General features: G+C 36.4%; 4 protein-coding genes and 1 long non-coding RNA gene across 5 annotated transcripts; 3 read left to right on the plus strand and 2 right to left on the minus strand.

Annotated features, from left to right (window-relative positions):
* Positions 1-5,835: 5,835 nt before the first annotated feature.
* LOC107764550 (peroxynitrite isomerase Rv2717c-like) lies at positions 5,836-8,020 on the plus strand. Its single transcript, XM_016583141.2, has 4 exons — positions 5,836-6,063; positions 6,718-6,858; positions 7,414-7,482; positions 7,722-8,020. The coding sequence occupies exons 1-4, from the start codon at positions 5,893-5,895 to the stop codon at positions 7,839-7,841; spliced, it is 501 nt and encodes a 166-aa protein (XP_016438627.2). The 5' UTR covers positions 5,836-5,892; the 3' UTR covers positions 7,842-8,020.
* Positions 8,021-8,333: 313 nt separating this feature from the next.
* On the minus strand, positions 8,334-8,747 carry LOC107767096 (auxin-responsive protein SAUR68-like). Its single transcript, XM_016586012.2, has one exon. The coding sequence runs from the start codon at positions 8,745-8,747 to the stop codon at positions 8,334-8,336; it is 414 nt and encodes a 137-aa protein (XP_016441498.2).
* A 1,527-nt stretch (positions 8,748-10,274) lies between these two features.
* Positions 10,275-13,789, plus strand: LOC142166198 (uncharacterized). The gene is made up of 3 exons (XR_012696375.1): positions 10,275-10,486; positions 13,579-13,697; positions 13,780-13,789. It is a non-coding gene; the product is annotated as an uncharacterized LOC142166198 (long non-coding RNA).
* Positions 13,790-16,481: 2,692 nt separating this feature from the next.
* Positions 16,482-17,130, minus strand: LOC107795785 (auxin-responsive protein SAUR68-like). The gene has a single exon (XM_016618477.2). The coding sequence runs from the start codon at positions 17,054-17,056 to the stop codon at positions 16,601-16,603; it is 456 nt and encodes a 151-aa protein (XP_016473963.2). The 5' UTR covers positions 17,057-17,130; the 3' UTR covers positions 16,482-16,600.
* A 770-nt stretch (positions 17,131-17,900) lies between these two features.
* On the plus strand, positions 17,901-18,179 carry LOC107810695 (auxin-responsive protein SAUR21-like). The gene has a single exon (XM_016635498.2). It carries the CDS (start codon positions 17,901-17,903, stop codon positions 18,177-18,179), a length of 279 nt encoding a protein of 92 aa, XP_016490984.2.
* Positions 18,180-23,064: the final 4,885 nt, after the last annotated feature.

A 23,064-nucleotide genomic window follows, 5' to 3' on the forward strand; every position in this document is an offset into this window, starting at 1 on the left:
TTGAACTCTATCAATTCAAGTTTCAACAGTTCATCATGACTCTTTTTCGAGCTCATAATCAGCATCAAGCCATCCAATATCCTTATTTTCGATTACTCCCATAATTTAATTAACTCCAAAATGTTATTATAAAGCATATATCAACCTAAAGAATTATTAGAATCATTATTTAACTCAATCCTTATCCCTAGTTACTATCCATTTTCCTCTTCCTTAAGCTCTTTAATGTCAAGAACACCAATTTTGGGGTTACTCTAATATCAAGTTCCCATCACCTTTTTCTTACTCAAATGCACTAAATAACTCATTTGAACTTCATAATTGGAGAGGGAGCGGTAGAATTACCTTGTAGTAGAAAAACCTAGCTTTTTCCCTCTTTTGAGTTCTTGAATAGTTTCTTTACAAATCTAGGATTTCAATGAATGTGCAGCTATTGCATACCAGATGAGCTGATACGCTGCTCTTTCTTCTCTAAACAAGAATGGCCCAAAGAAGAATCTTGCTTCCATTTTACAAAATTGAATCCAGTGGGTATAGTTTTGAGCTTAAGAGCTCACTTATAATGCTTGATTCCACCATCCTTTTGGATCTGGTTTGAGCTTAAGAGCTCACTTATCAGATTTGTGTTACACGGTATTATCTTGATAGCTAAGTGAGGCTTAGTGTTCACATTTAACATATTAAATGTGCCAATTTCTTAACTATCACTTATGTGGGCACCTTAGTGAGCTTGACCATAAATTCCCACGTGTAAAGCTCAAGACTTCAATTTATTTTAGTGGCTTCACAGTGAAAGTATTGGCAACACTTATGCTGGAGTGTATTTTATAATACAATGACTAAATAAGAATGCACACTTGAAGCAGTATTTACTCCAACTCTCAAAGTTTTGATTCATTTGGCCATTTAACTATTTCAAATCACGACTAATCAATACCATAGATATATATACATATTTCCATGTCGACACCACTCCCATGTGACTCAAGGTACACCTCAAGGTCACTATAAACACGACATTAAAGTTATAATTGGCCCAAATAAACGTCCAATACTTATGGGGCTTTACATGATGCATGTTGGCTATGTTGATATGGGACCTTAAATTTGTGGATGAAGCTAAGTTTCTTCTTTTCTTTACTTTGATCGGCAACCGAGGCCTATTAGTAATGATATCAGCTCATACTTGAGTACTTCTCACCAATGCCAATAATTTGAAACCATTAGATGAGCAACTGCAGGTTAGAAGCAAAACCATGTGCTTCTCCCTTCTTGGTCATGTAGATAGGGGACCTTTGAATTGTCATCTTGGCTATAAAGCTGAGTTTTAGAGGAGGGACTCGTTAATGGGATTATGAGAAACCTCATGTTATTCCACAAATATGCCCTAAAATTCTAAGTGCTTGTCAAGGAGTTAGAAGGCAATATCATTGTATACTTGGTCATAAACTTCATCCACTCTTGTGGATTTTAAGGGTGTCTTCTGTTCCAAATCATGAGAAGCAGTGGAGCCTAATGTTGTTGTTCAACAAATTTATGGTCTAAGTTATTTGACAATAACAGTGTAGGCAAAACCATGTGAAACTTCATGTGCCGTTGTCTATCACTAGTTGAGTATGAAACTTGCCATTAACTTATATATACTCGGTCAACAAAGGATTTGAGCAAAACACAAGTATCCAGATTATTACAAAAAAAAAAAACTTCCATTTTCTGTACAATTCTCAAATTCTTGTTCTTTTTGTTCCTTCACCATTTAGAATTACTAAATATCCCTAGTGACAATGGATATCAAAGCGACTCTATTTATTCAGGCTAATCGAATTCTAAGGAGGTCTACAACATGAGGAGGTGTTCCAAAAGGACATTGTACAGTATATGTAGGAGAGAGCCAGAAGAAGCGATTCATGGTGCCAATATCATACTTAAGCCATCCTATATTTCAAAACTTGCTAACTCAAGCTGAAGAAGAGTTCGGTTTTGATCATCCATTGGGTGGTCTAACAATACCTTGCAAAGAGGATGTGTTCGTTGATCTCACTTCCCGCTTGAGGAGATTATGAGTACGACCATGGTGCAAATTCTTCAGCCCATGAAATTTTGTAAAACAATAGTTTTAGAAAAGAGAAAGAGTAGATTACAGAGAGAGATCATTTTCATTGTATAGAGGATCTCAATGTAAATATTTTAATACCAGAAGTTCTAGTTCTGGTTACTCACTCTTTAGTCTTATTTGCCTATACAATTCCCAATATTCTTTTACAGACTTGCTGCTGAACAAGTATTTAAGCACATGCTTTCTTTAGCTGCACTAGTCTGGATCGAGGAGACTAGTGCATTAGAGAGTGTCATCTAACGGAAAAAATGTTTATTCGACAAAATTTCTTTTTTTATGTGCGTGAAATCTGGCATCTGACTTGAATCAGAATAAGCTAAAGTTTACTGGAAAATCAACTGATCAACACTCAGCTGACTTAGGCCATTTGCAATTATAGTCACCATCGTTTTAGTTGTTCTAGTCAATACTTGGCAATGTATACATGAAGAAATGAAGCCAAGCAAAAAGAAAAACAGACTTCAAAATGCAAATAGTTGAAAGGATTCTCTTTAAATATCTGAAGTTAAGCTTCATTGTGCTCTAAAGATTTGATCTACTTTTATAGCCTCTTCTTTTTTCATTCTTTCCCTAAAAAAGGTAAATGGACTTTGAATTCTGAAAGGAATGTCTAAAGTTTCTGAAAAAGGAACACTTTATAACTTCACCTAATTTAAACTCTTTACAATTAATTTTCATGTCATTTAGACTTAATTATAAATTAACATAGATTTATATTCAATTTGGACGATGTAGTTTGACTTGGCACAAAACATATGGAAAAAAAATACTTTTGAAACATGTGGTCCTAAAAGTTTAAGGGGCAAAAGTTTTGTGGGGTCATGACATTTGTGTAGCTATAAAAGTTTCTCAATAAGAGTAAAGTGGGTAAAATGAAAAGTTTAAAGTTGAATTGTTTCCAAATATAAAAATGTGTCATTCTTTTTTGAACGATTAATAAGGGAAGTGTGTCATTTAAATTGAAACATAGGGAGTAATTAATTTACATCAATACAAAACAAATCTAACACTAATAGTTTAAAATTAATGTGCGACAGAAAAATCAAATTTGTAAGATGTGAGCTATAATGTGGATTTATGATTGCGATCTGTAAATTGCATTTTCAGAATGCGACTTATAAATCGCATTTTTGAAATGCGATTTATAATCGTATATTGCGCTTTATTCATAAGTTTTAAACCCACGTGGAACTGTGTACAATGACGAAAAAGGAGGACTGTTCAATCATTTTCGTCGAAGATTTAACAGCAGTAAGTGTTTTATTATGCTCTGTTTGGTTGCACGTTTAGAAAATTTCCTACCGTTAAGCTCAGTTTTAGGTAATTTTCGTTGATTTATGAGCTTCTTTTTTGGTGGTTATTTTCAAGTGTTATGTCTCATGTCTTAGTTTTAAGAAAGTGATATATTTTGTTTGAAATTTTTTTTTTCTTAGTGTTATTATACAGTGTAATGAGTAAAGTTTCCCCTACTTTTTCTGGAGTTATGTCCTAAAAAAGAGGAAGAATGAATGAAGAAGAAAAGATTTATGTCCACTAATTGGATTTCATCAAGTTTTAAATTTAGCCACTATTTCCAATGCAATAGGAAATTGCCTACTATATGATTTTAAGATTTAATTTATATATACTAGCTGAATTTTTAACACGATCTATATATTTTAATATGTTAAAACAGATTATTTACGATTTAGTGGGTTGCTCTAGTATTGAGCATCCTCCACTTCCAACCAAGAGGTTGTGAGTTCGAGTCACCCCAAGAGCAAGGTGGGAGTTCTTGGAGAGAGGGAGCCGAGGGTCTATCGAAAACAGCCTCTCTATCCCAAGGTAGGGGTAAGGTCTGCGTACACACTACCCTCCCCAAACACCACTAGTGGGATTATATTGGGTTGTTGTTGTTGTAGATTACTTACGATTTATCCTACCAATAAATGCTATTAAATAGAATTACCTTCAACTACCTTTTAAGTTTTACTCTTTTGTGCATAGAATTTGAATTCATAATTTGGGACTATTTCAAGATAATAAATGCTATAGATCTGGTTAATTTCAAGATAAAGTTCTATTCCATCTGTAATAATACAAGTTTTCACTTGCCTATTTTTCAACTGCTATACAATCTATTTTGTGCAATCATTTACAAAGCATGATGTCATAACTCAATAAACAAGAAGTTGCTGGTTTCCACTTTGTTGGTGCAAATTAGAAGTTGTACAACAACATGAAGTAATTGAAAGGAGCAATGCTTTGTGAAGATCTGCAGTACACATGAGAGCCTGTAGACAGGCTTTGAGTTGGAGCTGAAGTTTTGTGAAGGCAAAATCATGTGCTGATGCCTGTTGGTCATGTATATATGGGGCCTTAAATTGGTGAAAAATGCCCCTCTTCATTTTGGTAGACAACAACTTGGACCTATTAGTTAGGCTATCTGCTTAAACATGGGACTTCTGGCAAAATGCCAGTAATTTTAATACCATTAATGAATGAAGAATTGCTGGTCGAAGAACAAACCATGTGCTAAGGGGGTCTTTAAATTGTCATATTGGCCGGTTACAACAACAATATACCCAATATAATCTCACAAGTGGGGTTTGGGGAGGGTAGTGTGTACACAGTCTTACCTCGGTGGCGGAGGCAGGATCTCTGCGAAGGGGGTTCAAAGAAAAATGTTTTAAAAATTTGTAGCTAGTGGGAATTGAACGTATGACCTTACAAAGGTTTTGAACCCCTTGACCACTAAGCTACACTTTTGGGTTATGTCAAGGGGAGATTTTGCCTTTCATATACAATGTAATTTTTCGGCGAACGGGATTCGAGTGAACCCCCTTCCGCCCTCCTAAATCCGCCCATGCTTACCCCTACCTTGTGCAGGCAGAAAGACTGTTTCTGGTAGACCCCGGCTCAAACAAGCATGCATAATCAATCACAACAGAATCGAGAGAGAAAAATGCAATAGTGAAAAAGTCAAAAAAGGAATAATACCAACAAGATAATAGAATAATCAGAACAAAAGCATCCAAGTAGTAATAGAAATATAGGAATATGAAAATATGTGGACAACGCTACTGCTACTTAAATGAGATAAAAGACATTCGACTTCATATTACCCTACTATCTTAATTCTCGACCTCCACACCCTGTTAATTGGCCGGTTGTTTTTACAAAAACTATTGCATTAAATGTGATTCAGTGCTACATATTTGAATCATAGAAGACAGGAAAAATCATAATGAGATATTCTGCTTTTCATCGATTGCTGATCACTTACTGCTAGCTATTAGATAGTAGGATTTAGAAGAAGTTGAATTCAATAAAAAAAAGAAGAATATTGCTGAACAGTAATTTTGACTTTTAGTTTTGTTAGATGGGAATTATAGCCTAAAGTCTTCTATTTGAAGAATCATGGTTCTTGACTTTTGTTTCAGGATAGATAGAAAAAGTCTTACTGCGTTTGAAGGATCATGGTTCTATTTGAAGAATCTTTATTTGACTCACAAACTTTTTAAACTTATGGTCTAAATTAAATTTTAAATATTTATATAGCTAGAAAAGAAAATATATCACATAAATTAGTACAGGACAATGGAATATTTTATATTTTAAACTCTGTATAGACTATAGGGAGACTATTTGCATGGTCAACTAAGCAACCGTCCAAACACTGTATTTACTTGGTCAACGCAATGTATTCTGACTCTTGAATAAGTATGGGGGAAATCAACAGTTCTGTCTTTTATCTGAAAAGAAGAAGAAAAAAAAAAGGAGAGAACGAGAGAATAATGGAGGAGGGAACTGTGTCAAATCAATCGGAAACGTTGCCGGTGCATCCGGCTGTAAAACCTATATCATTTCTGCTTGGGATTTGGAGAGGTGAAGGAGAGGGATTTTTCCCAACTATTTCCTCCTTCAATTACTCCGAAGAGCTCCAATTTTCACACTCTCCCAACAAGGTTAGCTTCGTTTTATCTCGGAGCTAAATGCAATTTAGGAGATTCAATTGAATCCAATTCCTCAAGAAATTAGACTCCTTTTGTCCCAATTTATGTAGCACACTTTCCGTTTTAGTCGGTGTAAAAGATAATGATACCTTTATTTTTCATTTCACCTTAATAAATTAGATATTTATAGCCACAAAAAATCTATTACTTATTTAGATCACAAGTTAAAAAAAAAATTTGCTTAAAACTCTGTGCGACTGTGCCCGGTCAAATAATGCTACATAAAATGGGAGGACAGAGTAATGTGCAAGTAGGGGGAAAAAGTTTTGTTCTATATATACACATTGATTCAAATAGGGGAATCTTCTAATGCAGTGACAAATGGGATTCAAAAATTGTTTTAGCTGACATGTTCAAATTAGTGTTGCATTCTTGCATGTTTATAAATTCAGCAACAACAACATACCCACTGTAATCTCACAAGTGGGATCTGGGGAGGGTAGAGAGTATGCAGCCTTACACCTACCTCGTGTAGGTAGAGAGGCTGTTTCCGATAGACCCTCGGCTCAAAACAAGCATGCATAAAATTTGCTTAAATTCCTTTTATAGAACTCCTGACTGTACATGTGATATATTTTGCCTAAAATTTGCTTATTTTATTATCAGCCTGTGATAGCTTATTCTCAAAAGACATGGAACCTGAAATCCGGACAACCTATGCATTCTGAGAGTGGATATTGGAAACCTAAACTCGACGGAACTATTGAAGTCGTCATTGCTCAGAGCACTGGTCTTGTTGAAGTCCAGGTGTTTTAATTTCCTTATGAATTACATGCAATTTATTGCATCCGTAGACATTTTACATAAAAACTTTGCAACGATAACCAAAATTTGAGAGACTAGTTCTGCGGAGTTTAAGTTATGTGCACGGACATACTTACAGTATCAAGTCACTTATAAGGTAATTATAGCTAAATATATATAACAAACATTAATTGGTAACCTGATAGAAACAATAATCAACCTACTGTATATACGGTAATTGGTATTGAAGGTGAAGTTTCACCGATAGTGTTGAAAAATATAAATTGTCGAATGTATATCACTTAAATTCATTTCTGTGATTCATGGATCATGCCTCAAAATTTCATGTTATCAGATTTTTTAGATGTGCTAAGGACATTTTTTTCCATGATTCGGCGAGCAGTACTAATAGTGAGCTGGTAATTTGAAGTGACTTTTGATGTTAAAAAACAAGACTCATTGACAATCCAGGAGGTCAATTATATATGTCGGTGTGTTCGGGTTGTTTATCCATTTGGTCAACCATAAAATTATAATCTTTCTACTTTGATTCTACAGAAAGGAACATATGACATGAAAGAGGGAGTTGTGAAGCTTAACAGCGAAGAAGTTGGCAATGCTTCAAAGGTAACCTCCTCTTGCAGCGCTGCTCATCTAACTAGAAATTTCATAAGAGAAGAAGAGTCCTTACATAAAGAAATTTTCTAGGCTAATGAGAAAGCATTTTGGTAGTTGCAATAAGTTTTCTTTTTTCAATCAGGACTGACTTGGCCTTTTGTATCAAAGTTTAGAAAAGAAACCCTTGATTGTTGGTGGAGGCTGCTGAAATTTTGACTAATGTGATACTTCACTTACCTAATGGACAGGTCAAGGAGATCAGTCGAGTTTTTAAAGTGGAGAATTGTGAACTGTCTTATGTTGTGGAAATGGCGACCAGTCTAATTGGTATCCAGCCCCATCTCAGAGCCTCTCTTAAGAAGCTCTAGGCAACCAGCTCATGACAAGAGATATCAGTATCTATACTATAACCCTGATGCACTTGTTCACTAGTGTTTATGTGTATTGACATTTTATCTTTTGATAACCATATTGACATTTTATCTTGTCTTACCACAAGTATGATATTGAATGTTAATTTCAAGATAAAGCTCTATTCCCTCTGTAATAATACCAGTCTTTTGGGGAGCGAGAGGCGGCAAAGTTCATTTATATGTATGTAAGTTTTGATCGGCAAAGTTGATTGCCCGCAATAAAATAATAGTGCTACTCCAAGATGAGAATGTTAAAAGCTTTTCAATTTCCAAATTGAAAGTTAACATTCTCAGTTGCCAAATTGAGAAAATGAAGCTATAGATCTGGTTAATTGCCAAGATGAAGCTCTATTCCATCTGTAATAGTACAAGCTTTCAGTTATCTATTTTTCAACTGCTATACAATCTATTTTGTGCTATCATTTACAAAAAACATGATGCCATGACTCAACAAACAAGAATCTGTTGATTTCTACTTTCTTGGTGCAAATAAGAAGTTGAACAGCAACATGAAGTAATTGAGAGGAGCAATGCTTTGTGAAGATCTCCAGCAGATACACCTTTCTTGATTAGTGAAATAATGTAGTCCATGAAGTCTGAATCACACGGTAATGTTATAGGGCCACCACTCGGTAGCCCAAACTCTTCTTCAGACATGCTTAAAAGTTGCCTAATGACCTCATTTTCAAGGTAAGCCAAGGGAATGATGAACCGTGCTTGGTCAGCTGTATATACTACAAAATGACCCTTTTCAACTATAGAGGATGAGGATGTACTACAACTGTCTGTATCACTGGCATTTCTTGGAAATGAAATCCTCTTCCTCTGCTTTGCTGCGAACTTCTGCCATCTCTTGGCCATGTTAATGAGTTTCTTAGTACTGAGCATCTTCATTTCTCTGGAAGTTTAGAAACAAGAAAGTAAACTAGAACTTTAGAGAACTTTGATGAATGAACTGATGATGCTTGTTTTATGATGAAAGGCTCATGAAAGGAGGATTATTTATACAAGAAGCCGTAGACAGGCTTTGAGTTGGAGCTGAAGTTATGTTACTAACAACATAAGGCAAAGCCATGTGCTGATGCCTTTGGGCCAGGTTGATATGGGACCTTAAATTTGTGGATGAAGTTAGCTTGAAAGGATAAAAGATTAAGTTTCTTCCTTTCTTCACTTTGGTCGACAACTAATTAGGCCTATTAGTTATGTTATCAGCTCATGCTTGGGACTTCTCACCAATGACAATAATTTAGAAACAATTAGATAAAGAAATGCTGGTAAAAGGCAAAACCATGTGCTGCTCCCTTCTTGATCATGTAAATAGGGGACATTTAAATTGTCATCTTGGCTGGTTGTGCTAGGAAAACAACTGCATTAAAGTTATTAGACAAGGACACAAGGATATTAGTGTAAATGTTTGTAAACTGAAAATATTGTGAGTTAACACTCACAAATTTTACTCAAAAGACACATTAACAGTGAGAAAACTCAATCTTCGGTTGATAGTGTTGAAACAAATGAGGGGTGTGCATATGAAGAAAGATCAATAAGTCTTTCTTGTTCTTTTTCTTTTCTTTGGTGGAGGGGTGTGCATATTAAGAAAGATCAAAAGATCATTTCATACAAAATAGTGTGGTTTTATCTAGAAGAAAGTGAAGGATGTTGATAATTGAAATTAGGGATATTGTTTCCTTGAGAAAAATAAATTTGATAAAAACTACTGCAACATAGATATAAGAATGGTTCTTTACTTTTGCTTCAGTATAGAAGTTTGCTCTCTATCTTATTTGAGAAGATGGTTTTATTCAGCTCTTGACACAACTTTCTTTCGAACTGCGAGTACCACCTTATCCATTTGATTATGCCACGATCTGGATATTAAGGGTGTGCGGCCTACAGAAATCTATAACCCTATTGGTTAGAATATTAAAGTTCTGTAATGTTATAATCCTTGTCATGTAATATTCTAAAATCAAAAGATTGGATCCCTGCCTTTATTGTTCACTGCTTGTTTTGTGAAAACTTTCTAGGCTGGTCCAAAGTTGACCACATAAAATTTTATAATCCACATCATATTGTCTGTTCATTCATTGTCACTTAATGTTGTCATAATTAGTGGAGTTCAATTCAAATTATAAGACTACTAGAAAGCAAATAAAAGAATCAGATTCTCCTTAATGATCAGAGAATTAAACCGTTTGGGGAAAAGAATATAGAATTCTGATGAATAATTGAGATTTAATATGCTGTACACTTGTGGAGTATTTTGTATCTACTAGACTACTACAAAACTTATCATAGGTCAATAAACTAGCACTTGGGGGTTTCTTTGTTCTAGAACGGATGAGCATCGGCTCGAAGCAACTGATACAAGCAAAGCATTCTGAAGTTCTGCAGGTACACCTCTTCTGATGAGTGATATGATGTAGCTCATGAAGAGGGCATCACATGGTAATGTAATAGGTCCATCACTTGAAAGCCCAAACTCTTCTTCAGACATGTGCAACAGTTGTCTGATTACCTCATGTTGTAGATAAGCCAAAGGAACCAAAATACCCTTTACCAACAATGGAAGTTGGTGTGCTACAACTTTCTGCGTCAAGGTAATTGGATCTTGGAAAAGAAATTCTCTTCCTCTGTTTGGCTGCAAAATTTTGCCATTTCCTTGCCAGCTTGATCAGTTTCTTAACACTGATCATATTGATTTCTTTGGAATATAGGAATGAAAAACATTGAGGATATTTTTGAAGGTTTGATTGTGCTATCTGCTTGATGATCAAAATGTGGCTAATGGGAGCAGTTTATTTATAGTTGAGGCTAGGGAATAAATTTCAACTATAAGCTGTGGTTATCAACCTTAGTTAGGTGTGCTAGGCAGAATCATGTGGTGCTGTTGAATATGGGACCTACTGCCTTGTGGATATCGCTGGTTGTCTAATTTTTCAGTTCTACCATTTTGCTCTGTAGTATTAGAACAAACACAGCCAAGCTTGAGTAGGACTAATAAAATGTAACAGACATCATGAAAGGAACCTAAGATATGCAAAATCATGTGAAACTTCATGTGGATTGCCTCTCAACAGCCACCACTAAATTTGTCTTACTAGTAAACTTTTGGATGTGAGACTTACCATCAACTTATATAAGAACGTAGACAAAGCTCGTTAGAAGCTGAGGAACAGTTTGGTTTTGATCATTATGGTCGTCTCACAAAACACAAAGCCCCTGCAAAGAGGATTCCGCTGATCTCACTTCTTGGTTGAGAAGGAATGGAGAGGGAATCAAATCCCAATTTTCCCTTAAACAATTTGTACACTAGTAAAGCAGGAATTATAGCTTGTATGTTGAGGAGTTAGAGATATTCGCTAGCACTCCAAGCTTAGTAAAGGGAAGGCTTGTTAGTACCAAAGATGAATGAAGAAACTTTACCCAAGAGAAGGAATTTTATTCCGGGGTTTTAGGTCGAAGAGATGCCAGAACATTCTTTTACTATCAAATGTTTTCATTTTGACTTGAAAAATAAGAACTTTTGCAATTCATTGCTTCATCCGCTTCTTTTTTGAGAATGGCAACAATTTTCATATAACAAGGCACTAAGCCTGTGCCAATGCCAAATTTACAGGAGAGAAAGTAGAAAGAAAGGAGGAAAAAAAAACATATATCCTATACAACTTACAAGGATTCTAAAATCTCTAGGATAGATTCAGTATTGACTGTAAATTCCTCTTTACACCAAAAATAAAATAACAAAAGGGCATTCATCTTGATCTTCTGAATTGGGCTGCCTGTACTCTCAAAACATCTTAGATTTCTTTCTGTCCAGATAGTCCACCAAATGCACGGTGGTATCATCTTCCATCTGCTTTTATGTCTGGGAAGACCACCTCCCCTGTTCCAGCATTTAAGCAATCTCAAGGAGCTTTTTGGCATTGCCCAGGAGAGACCCCTCATACACAAAAAAATATTCCAGATTTGTGAGGTAACCTCACAATGCAAAAATAGATGGCAGTTGGTCTCAACCTTCCTGCCACATAGATGGCATCTAGAACACAAAAGAAAGCCTCTCTTCATCAGATTTTCTTCAGTTAAACAAGCCTCTTTTATCACTAACCCCGTGAAACATGCCACTTTGTATGGGATTTTGACTTTCCATATATGTTTCCATGGCCACAGTTCTAGTTGAATGGGAGCTTTGTTGAGAGTCCCATAGGTAGCTTTGACTGTGAAGATTCCCTGACTGTTGCCCTGCCTCCATAATCTGTCTTCCCTTTGTTCTGTGCCCTTGAACTGTCCAAGCACCTCATAGAAATTAATAACTCTCCTAATTTCCCAATCATTAAAAAACCTTCTAAAAGTTAGGTTCCATCCTTGATGAGTCCAAACTTCTCCAATTTTACATCCATGTTGTTGACTTAGGATATAAATATCTGGAAAAAGAATCTTTAAAGCTCCCTGTCCCAAACCAATTATCCTCCCAAAATAAGATCTTCATACCATTTCCCACCCTAAAAGCATTGTCATTGTTGAAGACATGCCATAGGTTCCTAATATGTTTCATCCGCTTCTCTTGGTGTGAAATTTGGCAGTAGCATTTTACTGCTGCTATGACCAGAAAATATCTTGGGAGTAAGAGACGCTTAAATCTTCACTTTGGTCGACAACAGAATGGACCTATCAAGTCACAACCAATTTGAAGAGTTTGAGACCTTTGAATGAAGACTAGTTCTCTCGGTGATAGATTAAGTTCGCTTAACAACTCTGCCGGTGTGAGCCTGCTTACATTGCCGGTCCCAAGCCCGAATAAAGGAGGAAGGTTGCGTTAGGTTAGCAGCCAGCGTAATACTTGCCAATTCATGATGAATCCTCATAATTTACTTGCACTTTGATTTATTTCTTTGGTAAAGATAATGATATGAGTTGAGCTTAATGAAAAGAATGAGGATTCATATTGCCGACCTCAACTTGTTTGAGACTGAGGCATAGTTGTTGTTGTTTTAGATTAAGTTTGCTGAACCATGTGCTGCCTGCCTGCCTTGTCATGTAGGTAGGGGACCTTCACATTGAATATTAGACTTCTTCCTACCTCCTCTAATCTTCTTTTGACTTAATAGTTATGATATCAAGTCTTCCTATGTGCAAAAGGAAAGGATCAACTGCCCTTTCCACTGTCCAAAATTTGCTAATTTTTCTTGGGCTTTAATACCTACTTCTATTGTTCATGTAATTGTTTATAAATTGAAAATGGCAAGTTAAAAATTGCTTACAGTTTACTTAGAAGACGACATTAACAACAAGGAAACTAAATCATCTTGGTTGAAATTAATCTTTTGCGGAAGCCCCTGGTGCATACTTTTACAATTAAGTCAATAGTCTTTTTTTTATTTCTTCTTGCTGGAAAGAATGATTTGATGAAACTTTTGACATTACGTTCTTTGAATTGAGCTTATCAACTTACCCGGTGATTGTGAAAACCACAAGCTATATATTCTAGGTGCAAGACTACTAGAGAACAACGGATATGCAATCAGATTTTCCCAATTTATAAAGAATAAAACAGTTTGGATAAGAATATGGAGTTTTCATGTACAATTAGATGTTAACATTCTGTAAACTTATTGAGTATCATGTATCCATTACAAAACTTATTGAAGTTAGCTCAACAAACTAAGAATTGCCGGTGACTTGGTTCTTGAAGGTATGAAGCTGATGTGCATTGACTGGAAGCAACTGATACAAGCAAAGCATTCTGAAGATCTACAGTTGCACCTCTTCTGATGAGTGATATGATGTAATTCAAAAATAAGGCATCACATGGTAAAGTGATAGGGCCATCACTTGGAAGTCCAAACTCTTCTTCAGACATGTGCAACAGCTCTCTGATTATCTCGTGTTGCAGATAAGCCAACGGAACTACAAATCGCTTCTGATCAGTTGTATACACCACAAAATGCCCTTTGCCAACTATAGAAGATGATGTGCTACAGCTTTCTGCATCATTGTAACTTGATCTTGGTAAAGAAATCCTCTTCCTTTGCTTGGCTGCAAACTTCTGCCATCTCCTTGCCATTTTTATCAATTTCTTAACACTGACCATAGTGATTTCTTTGGAAGATAGGAAATAAAAAAGGTTGGTTCCTTTTTAAAAGGTTTGAGTAATTGCTATCTGTTTGATGATCAAAATGGCTCATGGAAGCAGTTCATTTATAGTTGAGGCTAGAGAATGAATTTGAATTGTAGCTAAAGTTGTCAACCTGAGTTAGGTAGGCAAGGCAGAATCATGTGCTGCTGTTGAATATGGGACCTAATGTATTGTGGATATGGCTGGTTGTCTAGTTTTCCAACTGAAGAAAAGAAATTAATGTATTTCTTCCATTTTATGTGCAGAATAACAACAAATGGGCTAAGCTAAAGTAGAACTTTAAAAATAAATCGCAGACATATCGAAAGGGACTAGAAAAGAATGAGTCATATAATTTTTCTTTCTTATTGAATTGATGAAAATAGCAGACAAGTTCATTTAATTGGATTATGAGAATTTTGTTGTTATTCCACAAATATGACCTTTTTTTCTTAGTGCTTGTCAAAGAGTTAGAAGGCAATGGCATGTGATATTTCTTGTCACGTTATCTTTCTTTCTCTTGTGGTATTTCTGTTGCTATTCCTATCTGGCATTCTTTGTCACTCACCTCTAAACCAGGTGGTCCTGGACTAAATCATCAAATTTATCCATTCTTGTGGATGTTATTTTAAGGGCGTCTTTTTCTGCTCCAAATCATAAGAAGCAGTAGGGCCTAGTGTTGTTGTTCAACAAAATTTATGGTCTAAGTTATTTGACAATAACAGAGTAGTAGGCAAAACCATGTGAAACTTCATGTGCCATTCTCTCTCAACAGTAGTCACCAATTTCTCTTAACCACTAAACTTTTGGATATGAAACTTGTCATAAACTTATATATAATCAGACCCAAACATTTCAGCAAAACACAAGTATCCTGACATTCAAAAAACTTTCATTTTTGTGCAATTCTCAAAGTTCTTGTTCTTTATTTTCCTTCATCATTTACAGTTACATCATATTCCTTGAGACTATGGGTATCAAAGTGACTCCATTTATTCAGGCTAGTCGAATCCTAAGGAGGTCTTCAACAACTGGAGGTGTTCCGAAAGGACATTGCGCAGTATATGTAGGAGAGAGCCAGAAGAAGCGATTCGTCATGCCAATATCATACCTGAGCCAGCCTTTATTTCAAGACTTGTTAGCTCAAGCTGAGGAAGAGTTTGGATTTGATCATCCAATGGGCGGTCTCACAATACCTTGCAAAGAGGATGTGTTCATTGATCTCACCTCCCGCTTGAGGAGATTATGAGTAGGACCATTGTGCAGATTCTTCTGCCCATGAAATTTTGTAAAGCAGTAGTTTTAGAAATGAGAAAGATGAGAGATAGTAAAGATGTCACTTTCATTTAAGTGGGACTTGACAATGAGGGAAACAAATTCCTTGTTTTTTCTGAACCATTTTGTATAGTAGTAGTAGTAGTAGAAAACAAGGATTTTCTGCTTGTAAAGTTAGTTAAAATGACTAACCTCCTGTCAAATGGATATAGCCAGTTTTTATATAAGCACAAATTTTCAAGTCACTTGATTAGAAGACTCAATACTTTTATATGCTCATGTTTCCTAATTCAGTAGACGGATGTGCGTGACATTTTGCACTACTATCACTATTTACAGCTCTCCGACCTACTTTGTGTGGTTGTATGATAAAATTCTTAAATTTACATTCTCCAGATCTCCAGATATATAATAAATCTGAACATGCTTCTGAGCAGATGAACTCCACATCTTGTCTAGTGGTAGCGAAAACGACGTATTAAATCACATGATTGTGAGTGCAGTGTGAGAAAAGGGCATGTTCAGCTTAGTTTCTTGACTTGAATATCTGGAAGCAAGGGGAAGTGCAGAATTTGATGCTTTAAGCTAATTGAAAATACACATGTAAATATCTTGATATATCTGTGACTATGTCACCATCTCTTAAGAGTTGGGCTCTGTTATTATGGCCTGAAGAAAACTTGCAGGATCCATTTGTATATGTGGATATGAATCATGAATGACCTGTTACTAGAAATAAGAATTGAAGTGGTGGCCCGGTTAGTGTCCTATAAGAGGAACCACTGAACTTGATTATTACACTCTAAAATGGTTGCTGTAATTTGCAGCTTCCTTTTCAGTTTTCAATATATAATGATCCAGTATGAAATTTAACAAGAAAGAAAGTCTGAAAGAGGAACAACCCAGGGTCGTTTGGTTACCGGGATAAGAATATTAATCCCGGTATAAAATTTGGGATTGTAATTATCCCATATTTGCTTGTGGGTATAATTAGCTAATACTGGTATAAATTTTATACCAAAATGGTGGTATTAGTTATCCCATATAGATAATGTAGATAATCTCTTGCATTGGTGTGATCATATGTCTGTAAATGTAAGTTTCAATGGACAAAGTTGATTGCCTGCAATAAAATTATAGTGTTACTCCAAGATGAGAATGTTAAAGCTTCTCAATTGTCAAATTGCAAAGTGAGTTATAGATCTGGTTAATTTCAAGATAAAGCTCTATTCCAGTCTGCAATGATACAAGCTTTCAGTTGCCTATTTTTCTACAGCTATGAAGTCTATTTTGAGCTATTATTTACAAAACATGATGTCATGACTCAATAAACAAGAATTTGTTGATTTCCACTTCCTTGGTGAAAGGAAAAAGCTGAACAGCAACATGAAGGAATTGAGAGGAGCAATGATTTGTGAAGATCTCCAGCAGTTACACCCTTCTGGATTAGTGACATGATGTAGTCCATGAACGCCGAATCACAGGGTAATGTAATAGGGCCACCACTTGGTAGTCCAAACTCTTCTTCGGACATGTTTAAAAGTTGCATAATGACCTCATTTTCAAGATAAGCCAAAGGAATAACGAAGCGCCTTTGATCAGTTGTATAGACTACAAAATGGCCTTTTCCGGCAATAGAGGATGAAGATGTACTACAACTGTCTGCATCACTACCATTTCCTGGAAGTGAAATCCTCTTCCTCTGCTTGACCACGAACTTTTGCCATTTCCTTGCCATTTTGATGAGCTTCTTAGTACTGAGCATTGTCTTTCTTTCCATTTTTCTTTTTCTTGAAAGTGGTGAAGCAAGAAAGTAAACTAGAAATTTAGAACCTTTTGATGGCTAAATAGATAATGCTTTTACTTGATGATGAAAACTATCCATAGAAAAGGGGGTTATTTATACAAGAGGTTGTAGACAGGCTTTGAGTTGGAGCTGAAATTGCTACTAACAACAAAAGGCAAAGCCATGTGCTGATGCCTGTTGGCTATGTTGATATGGGGCCTTAAATTGGTGGATGAAGCTAAGTTTCCTCTTTTTCTTACTTTGATCGACAACCGGGGCCTATTAGTAACGACATCAGCTCATACTTGGTACTTCTCACCAATGCCAATAATTTGAAACTATCAGATGAGCAATTGCAGGTTAGAAGCAAAACCATGTGCTTCTACCTTCTTGGTCATGTAGATAGGGGACCTTTGAATTGTCATCTTGGCTGGTTTTGCTATAACAACAAATGCATTAAAGAAGTGCTTGTCATCAACTTCATACCTACTTGTGGCTTTTATTTTAAGGGTGTCTTCTGTTCCAAATCTGAGAAGCAGTAGGGCCTAGTGTTGTGCTTCAACAAATTTATGATCTAAGTTATTTGACAATAACAGAGTAGGCAAAACCATGTGAAACTTCATGTGTTGTTGCCTCTCACCAGTAGCCACCAATTTCTCTTAACCACTAAACTTTTGGATATGAAACTTGTCATAAACTTATATATAATCAGACCCAAACATTTCAGCAAAACACAAGTATCCTGACATTCAAAAAACTTTCATTTGTGTGCAATTCTCAAAGTTCTTGTTCTTTATTTTCCTTCATCATTTGCAGTTACATCATATTCCTTGAGATAATGGGTATCAAAGTGACTCCATTTATTCAGGCTAATCGAATCCTAAGGAGGTCTTCAACAACTGGAGGTGTTCCGAAAGGACATTGCACAGTATATGTAGGAGAGAGCCAGAAGAAGCGATTTGTCGTGCCAATATCATACCTGAGCCAGCCTTTATTTCAAGACTTGTTAGCTCAAGCTGAAGAAGAGTTTGGATTTGATCATCCAATGGGCGGTCTAACAATACCTTGCAAAGAGGATGTGTTCATTGATCTCACCTCCCGCTTGAGGAGATTATGAGTAGGACCATGGTGCAAATTCTTCTGCCCATGAAATTTTGTAAGCAATAGTTTTAGAAATGAGAAAGATGAGAGATAGTACAGATGTCACTTCCCCATTTAAGTGGGACTTGACAAAGAGGGAAACAATTCCTTTTTTTTTCTTATTCATTTTGTATAGTAGTAGTAGAAAACAGGGATTTTCTGCTTGTAACCGTTGAGTTAAAATGACTAACCTCCTGTCAAATGGATATAGCCAATTTTTATATAAGCAAATTTTTTCAAGTCACTTGATTAGAAGACGCGATACTTTTATAATTTTCATGTTTCCTAATTCAGTAGATGGATGTGCCTGACATTTTGCATAATTGTGCTGCTGGCTCTATTGACACCAGCAATTAAGTACTACTATCGCTATTTACAGCTCTTCGACCCTCCTTTGTGTGTCTGTTAAAACTCCTAAGTTTACAAGCTCCAGATCTCCAGATGCTTTCTTTTGTGTTTTCTATCTCAATTTCTAAATTTAGCAACCGTTGATTTCTCTCGGAGAAGCAAGGGAAATGTTTATTGCTCTACCAAGATGAGAAATTCTGTTTCATTGACCGAATAGGCCACGGTTAAGGTGCTCCATAATTAGTCCAAACTTAAGGCTGCTTTACTCCTCGATTCCACTAAGCCTATCAGATACCATGTCTCTTAAGACTAAAGAAATGCACTATTCAAAGTCTTTTTGAAGCATTGCAACTTACTGAATTACTTGTTCTCAGCAGGTGGTTTGTCTTGCAATTTGTCCAGATATTATTACTTATTTAAGTTCGAGTTTTAAGGTAATTGAAATTACACTTGTAAATATCTTGACGTACTTGTGAGCATGTCACCATATCTTACGACCTGTGCTCTGGTATTATGGCCTAAGGAAAACTTGTTGGATCCATTTGTACATCTAGATATAAATGACCTATTACCAGGAAACAAATTTAAAGTGGTGGCCAATTAGGATGACGTAGGAGTAAACGCTAAGCTTTGTTATTACTTTCTAAATGGTTGTAATTTGCAGCTTCCTTTCAATCTATATCGACCAAGTATGAAATTTAACTGCAAAGAAAGTCTGGAAAAGGAGCAGTTAATTATTTCACTTCATTTAAACTCTTTACAATAAATTTTTCATGTCATTTAGACTTGCGTTGTTTTGATTCATACGTCTGTAAGTTTTGAACGTACAAGAGTGGGGTGAATTGTTGACTATTTAAAAATTAGTCGACTAACACAAGTATTAGTTGACTGATCACAATGCCAACAACTAAAAATGGCCTAGAAATGGTCCAAAACCACCCTGAAACTAACTCGAGCCCATCGGGATCCAGTCCGAACATACCAACATGTCCCAAAATATAACACGAGCATATTCAACAACAACAATAACATATCGAGTATAATCCCATAGGTAGGGTCTGGAAAGGGTAGTGTGTACGCCGACCTTACCCCTACCTAGAGAGGTAGAAAGGTTGTTTTCGATAGATCCTCGGTTCAAAAAAGGTGGAAAGGAGGAAAAGGGAAGAAGAAGAAGAAGAAGAAGAAGAAAGAAGAAGAAGAAGAAGAAGAAGAAGAAGAAGAAGAAGAAGAAGAAGAAGAAGAAGAAGAAGAAGAAGAAGAAGAAGAAGAAGAGGAAGAGCAGTGAAGAAGAGTAAATAGCACACATCGATTTATACTGGTTCGGTACCGCTGTGGTACTTACACCCAGTTTTCCTTAGGTCACAAGGTTTCCCTTAAGATCTTGGAAAATGTTACAACACAGATGGATTTAATGCGTTCATCATCAACGAACAGTGTCTCACTTTGAGTTTTGAGTAATTGACACAACTCTCTTTTGTGTTCTAGATCTTTCTATCTTTTGAGACACTGATAACTAAAGATTTCAGTGTTTGAACTAAGTAGTAGATATACTTAGAATACAATGTATGTAGTTGCGCACTTGCTGCTTGGGTTTTCCAGTAACTTATAGGCAAGCATTGTTGTGTGTATATATTTTAATCCAGCAAAGTATCTCTGATTCTTTCAAAGAGCTGAGTGTTGTATTCGAGCAAAGTGTCTCTGATTTCTTCTTGGAATGCTCTTGGAGTGCTCTGTTCCATACCGAGAGAGATGGGCTAGAAGTTATTTAAATTATGGAATGCACTGATCCATACCGAGATGCTTCATATTTTCCTTGAGGATGGGCGTATGTGAGATGGTCTTTATTTGGTGGATTTCAATTAATCCAAGGAGTGTTTGATGACAAGAAGCACCACTTTCAAGTGTCTCCCACTAAAATGTGTTTCCCACGCAACTTGTCTCCCATGTCTTTTGTCCTTTCTTCTTCCCTTTTGTTTGATGTGAATTGCAGCTTCCCTTTGCATCAGCGTTGATGCATTTGATCTGTCTGGAGTGAGCTTAATTTTGGATGAATAAATTTGCTTCTCTTGATTGATCATTGATATAGCAACAACATCTTGCTGAGCATCTCCATTCTTTTCTTTTTGTTAGTCCTGAAAATATAATATAATATTGCCATCATTGAAGCTTAAACTTAAACCTATCAATCTCCCCCTTTTTGATGATGACAATCAAGAAGGAGTAAACAGTAATTTAGGATACTTCCCTTTGAAGATGTTGCTCCCCCTGAGATTATGTTGTTTCCATCATCTCCTGAATAACTGTAATTGCAGGTCCTCCTGCTAGTGTTTACTCACATTTTTTCTCCCCCATTGACATCAATCAAAAAGGAAAGAAAAGCACATAGAATAATATAAGATAAAATGTACATACTAATAAGGTGATTAGAGCGATAGAAGTAGTGCCTTCAGCAGAGGCTTAGTTAGTACAGACCAAAAATAAGCATAAGCAAAAGAAATTGTTTGGCATAACATCATGGCAAGATGTATTAACTTATTCTCAGGAAGTATTTGAGGGTGTTGATCACTTTGGTGCAGAAGGAGTCATAGGAATTTTCAACGTCCTTGACGAGTTTGTCCATCTTTTCACTCATAGAATTGAAAGTCCTGGTTCCTTGTCTCCGTGTGGCTCCTATGTCCATCCTGAGCTTGGCCACATCTGTGTGACGTTCCTGATTTTATCTACCCGTTCTTTCATCTCAACAAGAAGCAGCTTGACTCCATCAAGGTAATGTTGAATTTATTGAAGATTCTGAGAGGCAGTCGACTGAGAAGTTGGTTGATCATTTTGGACTTCAACTGGTGCTAGAGCACTTTCAACATTGGCTCGTCTAACCCATCCATCATAACCCAGAGTGTACCCCATCATTGAAAAAGCTATCTTATCATAAAGTACTGGTGATGTACTTGGGTGTATAGGGTGCCAAGTCTATTTTCATGACTTCTAAAATATGAGAGATGAGAAGATCATAGGGCAGACATGCAGCAGAGGAGGATATGTCCCTCATACTCTCAACCATATAATGACGAATCCATACAAACCAATCAAGACGTTTATTATTAACCAGACAGTAAAGGACAAAGACATCTCTAGTGGACAAAGAGCTAAGGGACCCAGATCTAGGAAGGAGAGTAGTGGCAATCATGTGGGCCAAGACACGGTGTTCAAACTAAAGATTTTTGGGGCCAATATTAGGGGGGTTATCGAACAGAAAAATTTTTGCTTCATCAAAAGACACTTCAAAATCTTTAGGCCAAGAATTTTGGACAAACACATCATACCCACTAAACTTGGCGAAAAAGATCTTTTCAAATTGGTACGAGTCCAAAACGATTCTAGTCCCATAGATTTCAAATCATCTTTATCATTCACGAAAAGATTTGCATAAAACATTATAACAGGTTCTTCATACACAGTTTTCCAATAGTGTCAAAGAGAGGGAAAATGTGCTGAAAATCGATAATTGCAGTCACATCACAATGAAGACTTTTCATAAGAGAGAGACTTACAGAGCGTCCATAAGCCATGGATTTTGACTTGTATGATTCAAACCTTGCCTTTTCACTGGGACCGTAGAAGATTAGTTTGTCCTCAGGACCAAATTCCAAGCATTCCATTTTACCCTTCTTGCATGCAACCTTTTTGGGGGTTTGCTCCATGGGTCTCTTGCCGACCTTTTTCTGGTTAATGGGAGAGTTTTTTTCGGAGAGGGAGGCGGTGGGTGGCGGGCTGAGAGACGTGGGTTGTGAAAGTTAAAGAGGGAAAAAGTAGCGCCTTAATTTTATTGATAATTACGATCGGGTATTAAGGCTTTTAAGGGCCGAATAGTATTCCGCTAGTAATATGGAACTAAAAATTGGCAATTAACGACTGGAAAAAAATTGGGTCGTTAAAGATACACTTATTACGACCAGATTCATATCCCTTCGTTAAGAAATAGTCGCTAAAAGCCTATTTTCTTGTAGTGTTCTACTTTCGTTGTCGAAACCTATCAAATCACGTCTGATTGACCTCAAATTTTGCACAGAAGTCACAAAAATGACACCACAGCCCTGCTCCAACTCTCGGAACCCCAATCCGAGCTCGGTAACCACAAAGTCCACTATCGGTCAAACTTCAAAATTTCCAACTTTCGCCATTTCAAGCCTAATTCAACGACGGACCTCCAATTCACAATCCGGACACACTCCTAAGTCCAAAATCACCCAACGTAGCTAACAGAACCATCAAAATTCCATTCCAGAGTCGTTTACACACAAATCGACATCCGGTCAACCATTTCAACTTAAGCTTCCAATCTTGAGACTAAGTGTCTATCTTATTTCGAAACCTCTCCGGCCCTGAACCAACTATCCCAATAAGTCACATAGCAACTACTAAGAATAAAATGAGTAGAAAATGGGAGAAAGGGGTAAAACTTTCAAAACGACCTGGTGGGTTGTTACAATACACAGTTATATATAGCTTATAATCAA

Source organism: Nicotiana tabacum, chromosome 11, assembly GCF_000715075.1.
Source record: "Nicotiana tabacum cultivar K326 chromosome 11, ASM71507v2, whole genome shotgun sequence".
NCBI classification, from domain to species: Eukaryota; Viridiplantae; Streptophyta; class Magnoliopsida; order Solanales; family Solanaceae; genus Nicotiana; species Nicotiana tabacum.